Genomic DNA, 10,803 nt, shown 5'->3' on the forward strand with positions numbered 1-10,803 from the left:
TCTAAATATATATATACATTCATACAGTATCTGTGTTTGTGCAGAGTGCGTTTGCAGCTGTGGAGGAAATTGTGGTGAGACAGAAACCACAAGATAATACATCAGGAGCACAAGGCCCGATTAAAAACTGTCGAGCTGGGGCCTTTGGTGGTGAAATTCTAAGAACATTTTTGAAATCATGACATTTTCACAGAATTTCCCCTAAAATGTAAGATTAGATCCTTGAAAAGATAGAAGTTATTCACAACACCATCTTCGCCCTGAAGAGAGCTACTTAAACTGTCCGGAGGAGTAAGGAGGACTTTTTAGAGATTTTCAAGCAGAGGAGGAACAAGAAGATATAGTTCATCACACAAACAGTTCTGTCACAGCCAAATATTATTATCAATAAGACTCAATGCACATTGTGTAAATTCTGCCACCAAGGGGCTCTCAATCAATATTTGCATTTTCTTTAGGCATAACCTAAAGAAAATGCACTCTGAGTTGACCGTAGTTGAGACAAATGGGCGTAACCGACCTGTAGAAGACTATGTTTTACAGATGGGGTATCCAGTTTTTTTAATCAAAGCAGCACTAACAGCAACAGTACAGCAGCTTTCAGTAGCAGTTCCCACTCCCTTAAGCAGCATCTGGTGTTTCTATGGCAACGATAAACATGTCATACAACTTTAAATGAAGGTTTACTCTGGTTTGATAACTGTTGGAAATACTTCACAAAATGTAGGTATACCCAACAAAATATACAACATATGTTTCGTCATTGTTAGTGGGAAAATCTACATATTATACCTTTAAGTCCAACATTTAACAAGAGAACATATTTCTTGTTTTTGGATCAGCCAATCACAGCTTTTGAAAAAGGTGTTGTACCTGGCACTGGGGTCAAACATGCCTCCTCACTTAGTTAAAATTTTCTCTTTCTTCCTCTTTGAATGTTCCCTCTTATGCTAGGACTCCAATGAGCTACATTTTGAGCTCTCTTAGAGCATTCTCAATGAATACGGGCCCTGCTGCGGTGTAGGTCACACCCAACACAATGAACTCAGTGCTGTTCACAGCACCAAATATGATTTGGCTTTAAATGAATAATAAATAATTGAAAGCCCAAATTCCTGAAGCAGAAATGTGATGTGGTTTCTGGTATGCACAAGGGTGGGTGCACTGCAGGGATCATGGGGTGTAAACACATACCTACCCTGGTTAGCATGCAAGCGAGCCTGAGGATACTCCGAGGTGTGAAGCATGTGAGCTACATCGGAAAGGTCTTAACAAAGCTGGTTCTAAATCCCTGTACCCCTGCACACTGGAGCCTGTGGAGAACCAGCAGGATTATCAATAAGACAAATATGCTGACAGCTGTGAGGTGGAGGTCATTCATTACTCATGTGCATACACAGACCTGAACAGAAGTCCACACAGGTACATTCATGAATACGGCAACTTAAAGCCAAAGGGGAGAGATGCAACTGTAGCTTCATGCTCATTAGCCTTACATACATAATGTAGACAAGCATGTGAAATGTCTCATTATGTTACATTGTGATGATGGTGCTTGCGAGACGGAGGAGTAAACAAAGAACTGTGGGGAAAAAAAGGAGCAATTTTCCAGTGTTAAAATACAGAAGTGCAGTCAAGACTGCAGTTCCTCGAGTGTCCACTTTGCAGGCCGGCTTTAAAAGCCCATGAAGTCCCCTATACACACCCATCTCAAAATTGCCATTTTGTTTGTTTTGTTTTCGAGACCGATAAACGATTTTGGGAATCAATGTGCATTTACAGTATGAATAAAAATAACTTTCTGTAAAAATATTATGAATCGGGATATTACAAACTACAAACACAAGCTTTTGTTCCAAGGCTCAACCAGAGACTCTCCTCCTGCTCCAGGCTGCTTTCATCTCTGTGCATGTCAGTGGCACCCAGACTTCAGTGTTGATTGGCTTTTACACATGTGAGCCAAGTGCTGAGTGAAAACAGACCCGGGGGAAGACACACCTGGTGTTAATTATTTTTATTGGGGATTTGTAAAAACCTTCTGACACAGGTACTCAGGGAAATGCTGAATATCGGCCAGGCTGATAATCAGTCAACACTTATTTATGTATTCTTCTTCCTTCAGCATTCTAAACGTAAATTAAGCTGCAACAAGGCTAGGCAATATTGACAAAAAGTAAAATCAATCTCCCACACAACAACTGATTTCTATTGCAATCCATTTTATTGACATGGAGGCTATTTATTTGCAGATGTTGTCTTGCTGCTGCTGTCTTTTGCAACCTGACACAAACACTTCTTAACGCGGCTGGTTGCCTCTTTAACTTAACTTGGAGCACTTAATGGCACTAACATTTCTAATCGACCATGTTGAATTGACTTGCTTTTGAAGAGAACTTTTATTTCTAATCAACACCTCTTTCTTTACATTAGTAACCATACTGTACACAACGACCGATGCAAATGAGTGCAGACTCTGTTTGACTTGCAGTAGAATGATCAATAAGGATTGATTTATGTCGTGTATGTGGAGATCCTGTGGTTTGTGTTGAAAAAATGTGTCAGGCTTATCTTTTTCTTTTTTTTTTCTCAGACTTCAGCAGTACTGACCACACACACAGTTTACAGCGGAAGAAGAGGAAATAGTTTAAAGCCATTACTATTTTTCCACTTAATGGTTTGACCCAAAACTATGTTAAATACCCACTAAAACAGCATAGCAGTGGTTGGTGCCCACAGTAAGTTGCAGAGGCTTTGTTCCACTTAAAAGAATTCTTCAGCTCATGTGCTTTTCTGCTTTTCTTCTCTTGGGTGTTTCCCTGCAGCACACACTTAATCAGCTACGTACATGAGGTACTGACATTATTTTGCAACATGGTTGGAAACACTTATAGGGATTGGAAAAATGTGAATAAAAAGCAGATATTTTTTTATTGTTACCAGTCGATGCCAAGTCATTTAATTTATCTTTTACTGGATAAATGAAATCCTTTACTGTTGACAGATGGAATAAATGCCCTTTGTTGTTTATATTGTCTTTGCCTTTTTTTCATGTCTAATGGTTTGGCTGTGTCTTCTGATGCACATTAACTAAAGTTGGGTCATCGTTTATGACTGGCTTGACTGAAAAAATACCAGGAATATGTTGGTCAGGGAAACAAAACATCAAAATATCTTTCTTAGATGGATGTGGCAACATAAGGGCCTGTGTCCACAAACAGCGCTTTTCGCTCTGGAAGCACTCAAAACCCAACACACAATCACAACATCTTGTTGTGTCTTTTAGATAGCTTAGTGTACTTAATACTATTAGTTCAAGAAAACATGAATATGAGTCATGGCCTGACAGCAGCAGCAGCAGCTCTACATGAAAGCTGTTCCCTCGAAAAGACAAGTCACACGAGCGTCCTCTCCCGCCATTGTTGTTGACAAAGCCTGATGTTGTATGTTTGGCCCCATCTTGATTCTGATTGGTCAGTGAGGAAGAAGTTACACTGATGAGCCAGGCATCAATGTCAAAAGTTGGAACTGAGTCCAGCAGGTAGTTCTGTGAGTGCAGCAAGAAAAAAACCAAAGTGCTGAAAAATGTGTTTTTTTTATTAAGCGTTGCCAGTGCAAAAAAAATGCGTTATAGACGCAGGCCCTAAATTCACTGAAACGTCTCCTTTCCTCTTTGCAACACATGTACTCAGGAAAAATCAATTCACGACGGACACAAAAGACGTGGCACCACATTTCTTTTTGTTAGTATCCTAAAAAAATTAATGAACTAAGGAATTTTATTCAAGAGAATAGCAACCGTGTCAGTGAGTGTTATTGCAGCTCTTATTCTCAATTTTCTCGAGAGACTGCATTATAATAAAAGTGAGACTCAATTTCAAGTCATCATCACTCTTTCCTCAGCCTGTTTTCAATCTGATACATTTAACTGTATTTTCATGTTATTCATTAGAAACCTTCTGATCCTATTATCTTTCTCATCCCAGGCAGAGTGTCAGGCAAAAATAAATCCAACAGAAAACAAGAAAAAAGTCATATTTTATGCACACTCATTAAGTAGAAGAAACATTGTTTGTCACAATATTTAATGATCTTTCCCCTTGCATTTACAAAAATCATTAGCATGGATATTCGCCTGCTGTGTGGAGGTGTTAGCGGACGTTGCTAATATCAGCGCTGAGTATGCAAAGCCATGCTCTCTATCAGTCTTTGAACAGTGTGTTGCCTCTCTTCACACCACCAGCTGAGACTCACATCTACTGACAGCATCAAATCCCAGCCTGCGTAGTCCCACTGTTAGAGTGTGTGTGTGTGTGTGTGTGTGTGTGTGTGTGTGTGTGTGTGTGTGTGTGTGTGTGTGTGTCTTTGTTTGTCATTAGGCCTTGGTAGACAACTCAATATGTTTGCTTCAGTTGATGTCTTTGTTGATGGACCCTGAGGCGATAATGTGGTGTTGTTTTAGTATTTAGTATTGAGCTAGTCATCATTTTTCAAATCTGCACTGAGGATCCTTTTCGTTTATTCTTCAGTCTTTTTCCTTTCTTTTGTGGGATTTCAACTTGTCCAGGTCCTTCCAGGCATCTGCTGCATTTGGAAAAATTGCTTGTGCTTGCCAATGCTAAGATAAGGGAGACAGACCTGACCCGTTTCAGCCGCGCTTCGGCGCTGCAATGCTTCGCCCTCTAGATCAGCTCACTCTGCTCTGTTCCAATATTTACAGTCCATGGTTGCAGAACACTCTCCTCCGTATCGGATGACGGTTCATTATTATCACATTAAACACACAACAATAACTCAACAGACTTTATGACAAAGAAAAACAGAGATGCAATAAACAGTCTCTCGTCCAAGTAGCTCACAGTCTCTAACATTGTTTTCCTTGTACACCTCAGCTAATCAAAAAGGTGGCTCCCCAGCTGTGGGTCGTACTACTAGGCAGGAAGGCCTGCCCTCTCTCTAGCTTGACATGCAATACAATCAAGGATAGTGTTGCCATAACAACATAACTTTACACCAAATCATTGACTGTGCATTAATATAGACAGTGTGACAGTAAAGCAGACCCAAAATACACCCACGACAGGTGCTGACACATTTCACAGCTGGAACCGCATGATTGGTACCACGACTGTTCTGCTAACACTAAACTGAAAAGCTAACATTTTAACTGATATAATGTCAGATATCCCTCAGGTCGGTGTGGTCCTCAGCAGGACAGATTCTGGTGTGGGTTTGGAGCAGCAAACACCCACATATATGGAAAATTAATTAACAGTATTGTTCGTTGTTCATTACGTTTTCTCTCAGCCTTCCTCCTCTACTTTGCTTGTAGAGGTTAAGAATGTTGCAAGGAGTTGCATTTGTCCACAGAGCTGTCAATCATGCTGTCACCTCCATCCTCATTTTTGCTTCAAACATTTGAAATAAACCTACATCATCATAAGTATCATGATGAAATTGATAAGATGTGTTTTTTTAACTTTAAAGTTTGTCCCATCTGTTAACAAAGCAGAGGTGGGGTTTATGAGCTATACTGCAGACAGCTGTCAATCTCTTGGCTTCACTCCCAGGCGCATGTTGCTCTGTCCATCTGAATGTACAATCCACACTTCAGACACAAAACAAATGAAGGTCTTCTAATAGGGTTCAAGTAAAGTAGATGATGAGCTTCCGGTATAACCATTCAAGCACAAACAGATTGTCACTGTTCATGTTTGTTTAGGTGTTGTTACTCTGACATTTGTGACAGAGAAGTTTGGCGAAAGCTAAATATAATTTCCATTGACAACTCAAAATAGTTTCAACTGCTTCCTATGTAACTGAGCTTTTGCCTCCCTTGGGTCCTGTGCAGAAGATACAAACATCCTATTTTAGTATGAGCTATAAAATCACTTTATTCGCACTGCAGCAATTAATTTGCACCCTCTGTTTTTACAAGCCAGATAGTCACTCTCTTGTTGTTTTTTCTTTTCAAACATTTATTGGTTTTACAAGTTTTAATTAGTTTTTACTGCCATCATGTCTTCCTCTTTATAACTTATATATTTTTTTTATTGTGTTTTACTAATGGATGACTTTATTTTACTGTGCAAGGCAAATTTCCCAACTGGGACAATAATGACTGAAATGAACTGAGTTTTTACAAGCAGGTTTTATGTGTTGAGTTTAAAATCTTAATTGCAAAGTAACCACCAAATGGACCGTTAAAGTACAATACTCTCCTCTAATTCTGTGGAGTGGCAACGTTATTATTTCTTCTGTTCCTGTTTAACCCTGCACAGACTAACCTACTTTGTTTGAGATGTATTTTAATCAAGTTTGACTTGACTTAGTTTGTGAAATTCTCTCCTCTTCTGTCTCCACTGAACTTGCTCTGACTTCTCTGTGATCAAATCACAGCAGGAACATTAATAAATTCCAAGCAAAGGTTTATTTTGCCAAACCTTGTGCCCTGCTGCTTTGCTTGTTTTCAGTAATTCAATCTTTGCATTCACATTCTTCGTAATATCTGGATGTGAAAAAGCTTTGAGCTGATCTCCACCTTAGCAGAATTTGACGTTACACCCATGAGCCTTTTGATGACATCATGCGGAAAAATCCCCACCAGCTTCCAAAATAAGCGTATCATCCGATAAAAAGTCTCTCAGGATGTTCTTACATGTCCAGGACACACAAGTTGGACACATCACATGTTATCTGTTCCTCACCTGCCCTGAGGGCTCAGCAGTCTTTGTGAGAAATGTTAACTTCAAGGTTAACGAGAATCATCCACTCACATGTGTATGTATAGTCATGAGAAATCTGTCAGAGATGTTTTTATGCTAAACAACAATTAGCATGACATGTTTTGAAATGGCTCCGTTTTGATATGTTCAGGTAAAAAATATAAAATGAAGACATTTTGAGTTTTCCTGTAAGTAAAGTAAATACATTGAAAGAAAAGTCCGGTCTGAGGTAACAACATTTAAAGGGGAGAAATTATACCCTTTTCTCACCTTTTTCAAACAGTCCCCCTGAGGTGTAAATGAAACATCTGTGCTGTGTTTTGGTGCAAACATAACAGGAATCAAACACCAGAGGACGTTTGTGATCCTGTAGAAACCAGCTCTTTCAGAATGCTCCCTTTTGGTGTGTGTATGTCTCTTTAAATGCAATGATCACCCCCCCCCCCCACACACACACACACACACACACACACACTTTTCCCACTTGTGATGTCATAAACTGAGAAAAATTAAAACAGAGTATTTTTCTCTGTGTGGCAAGACAAAGACAGACCAGAAACAAAGAACTGATTGGATTTATTTCAAATTCTGTGGGTAGATAGACACTCAGGTTACCCAAATAAATGTTCTAAAACATTGTAAAAGTGAGAGAATCCTCTGGCATCAGGGTGGAGGAGGTGAGAGGGGTCCTCTAGGTGCTGTGTTTAGGGGTGTAAGGTGCTGAAGAAGTACACCTTGGTCTTGTTCTGCTGGTTGTCTGTGAAGACAAAACAAAGGTCAAAGTGATGACCTGCATACTTTGTAAAAGTTTGCTCACACTAATAAACATTATGACTCTATCACTCACAGTCGTCTGGGTTCTAAACGTATGTGTGTTTGCCTGTATTTAGAGTTTCAGTGACGTTAAAGAAAGCAGGCTGGGTCTGAAATGTAAGCTGTGTGACACCTGATAAAACTCCTCTGTCACTTGTGTCAGGATCGACATGACTGAGACTTTGTAAATCTGCAGCCTACGAGGATGTTTACCTCTCAGACAGATGAAATGAAGATGTTCTTCACAGGGAAGATCTCTCCAGTGAAAGGCGTGGCTGCTGTCCATGGCGCCACACGGACTGGTGATTCTCCATTGGGACATTTTCTCCCAATAGGTGTAGCTCTCTGTATCACCAGCCATCCAAAACCATGTGTCGCTCATCAGGTACCTATAAATGATGCGGTGATTTCAACTTCAGGTCAACAGTGACACGATCATTCAGTTTTGTGAGGTCGAGGCCACAAACATTGGGATCATGAACAATGGCAGTTTGACACATTGTCACACACTCATGCTTCATATCTGTGACTTTTGTTGAATTGTTAAGTCACCTGCGCAGGCCCAACCAAACATGTTTGGTGAGAGGGAAGTCGACGCTGCTCAACACCTTCTCCACCTCCCTCTGCTCATCCTCACTGCGTATGCTGAGCAGGTCCCCATAAAATTCTCTGCAGTACAACAAGGCATCGGACCAACACAGCTTCTTCTTCACCACTTCCACATGTCTGCCCATCACCACAGCACTGAAGGACGGCCAAAAAAAGCCAATTCTGGAAAAAGTGACAAAAAGCAGATCTGGTTTTGGAGATGTGGAAACAAAGACAGCCACATCTAATATCATGTCATCTTCATTCTTTTCTGATTTACACTTGGAAGTCCTTCAATACGGTATCAGATAATACATGAACCCTCCGTGGAAAGTTCTGATTTACAAACCTGCATAAGCTTCCAGCTCACACATTGTCAAAAAAACATCTGAACGGTGGCTATAGAGTCTCACATTCACCACTCGTCCTATCATTCCTCCACAGCTGAAATTTCTGGTAGCTCCACCTGGGATGGAGTGAATGACCGCGCATCTAGAAAACAAGAAAGGAATTAAACATTTATTTCAATGACCACTAGTTTGGTAAATAGAGTGGACAAAGTTTCCACTCAGCGTACCAATTCTTTTCTTCAAAACAAAAATGTAAAGTTTCAGATCAACTTGATTGTAACCCAGCATTCACACGACCGGCTGCCTCATGAACGGAATTATTCTCCAACTCTGTTTTGCACTTTGCGTTAAGACACATCGTACAGATGTGGATCTTTGCAGCATTGGTCTCTCAGCTCGTCATTAAATGCTCTGCTATTGTTGCCCTTGCTGCTGTGTTGACCCAAGACCTCTACATCTACATTGCCTCTTCAGATAGGCAGACCGTACATCCCTTATTGACTGTGTACGTCCCGCTAATATGTCTTGGTTTTGAACAGTCCCCATCCCGGATTCAACCACCCAACTATTATGTCGATCAAAGTCGTTGTCAAGTCTGCTGCTGTCTGAACCAATGGAAAAACTTTTAATAAAATGCATCAATAGTCAAAGTTCAATACTGATTGGTCTGTACATGCATAAATTCAGGTTTGCAGTCGTTGCATAGCTATCCTAGCTTATCATGCTAACAGGACCTGCTGTGTAATGACTGTCATGCTGAAAAGTCAGTGTTTTGTACAGAGCTCCTTTGGAAAATGCCAGCCAATCACTGTGCTGCATTTTGTACAAACTGCAGGTTGTCAGATTTACCTCGGGTTGTTGTTGCCGTTGTTCTCGAGGGAATTTCCAATGAGAATCTCTGCGTTATTGATCCTCCCAGCGTGGCTGAGTCTGTTTGTGATGCTGATATGTGTGAAGTTGTACTCATGTGGCAGCACCAAACTCCACCAGTGGTCCGGCCCAGTGTCTGTATGGGTGCACGTTTTAGCTATGCTTTCTGGGCCCCTATTCCCGTCAATTGCCTTTGAAGCTGCTTTCAATGGATTAGAACGATGTGTTGATGACTGAGATGCTGTTCCAAGAGGTGCCACATTTGGCAATGAGGAAGCTTAGAGGGGACAAAAGACAAAAGAATTCAACAGCTAACGTAATGCATGAGCTGAGTCTGAAATTGTTGCATGATTGGTTAAAATTTGAACAGTTGTGTTGACTGTAACATGCCATGTTTGTTTGCAGGCCTTTCTTCGGCCATTTAAACCCTGAGTTAAATCACTTATGGTTTTTACCCACAAGTTTGAAGTTTGATATAAGTTTTCTTTTTTTAATACTTTGACAAAACCAAGCAGAAAAAAATTAAAAGTTAAAATAGGTACTGCAGTCCAAATTCTATACATTAGAGAGCTGTCTGTTCACCCCCACAATGACTTCTACCTGAACCAGTTGCCTTTCCCGCTTCCATCTCTGCAACACCTGTTAGTTTAATCAATGTCATTGTCACGGAGTCACACAGTTGAGTTCTCAGATAAAAATGTACGAAACTCAAGTAAAAACAAACGAAAATCATATATGTATATATATGAATGAATATATGAACGAGTGGGACCTTACCTTTGAAGACAGGAAGGAGCCATAACTGGAAGAGGATACCTTTTAAAAGAGAAGATAACTCATATTAATATAAGGCCATACACAAAAATAGACATTTTATCACAGTAACACACATGGATTGTTATATTTAAAGCTAAACATATTACAGCTGCTGTCAAAGACGCTCGATGAGTATCAGTCGGTCAACTTTGTTTTGACTGTTTTTCTGGGAGTTTGTCAGTGACTCTTCCTGCCGGAGGATTCTTTTTGCTGTCTGAACTGCTTTTTCTGCATGACCGTTTCCTTGAGGATGGTGAGGGACAGACGTAATGTGTCTGAAGTCTAGATGTCGTGCCAACTCTTGGAATTCAGCACTGGAGATTTGAGGTTCATTGTGAAGGTTGTTTTCAGTCTCTGAGTAACCTGAGCGCTGGTCGTTGACGGTAGGTGAAGGACTTTTAGGTACTGTGAATAGTAGTCAGATACCACAAGATAATCATGCTTGTTGTGTTCACAGAGGTCAAGAGTGATTCGTTTCGATGGACGATCAGGCAGGGGTGTGGAGATGAGTGGCTTCTTCTGCTGATTCTGCTTCTGCTCCTGACAGGTCCTGCATGCCTCTTCACTGTTCTTTAGTCCTATAGAGAAAGCCCTGACCACCAAACTGATGTTTTGGCCCTTTCTCTGCACTTTGTGAGCCCCTG

At 40.6% G+C, this 10,803-nt stretch overlaps 1 protein-coding gene across 1 annotated transcript; it reads right to left on the reverse strand.

Annotated features, from left to right (window-relative positions):
* Positions 1-7,426: 7,426 nt before the first annotated feature.
* On the reverse strand, positions 7,427-8,269 carry LOC306836615 (lithostathine-1-alpha-like; the record flags this gene model as incomplete). The annotated part of the gene is made up of 3 exons (XM_079363791.1): positions 7,427-7,479; positions 7,749-7,924; positions 8,088-8,269. 3 exons carry the CDS (start codon positions 8,267-8,269, stop codon positions 7,427-7,429), a joined length of 411 nt encoding a protein of 136 aa, XP_079219917.1.
* Between the last annotated feature and the right edge of the window lie 2,534 nt (positions 8,270-10,803).

The sequence above is a fragment of the Symphodus melops genome (genome assembly GCF_947650265.1).
Source record: "Symphodus melops genome assembly, chromosome: 16".
Taxonomy (NCBI): Eukaryota; Metazoa; Chordata; class Actinopteri; order Labriformes; family Labridae; genus Symphodus; species Symphodus melops.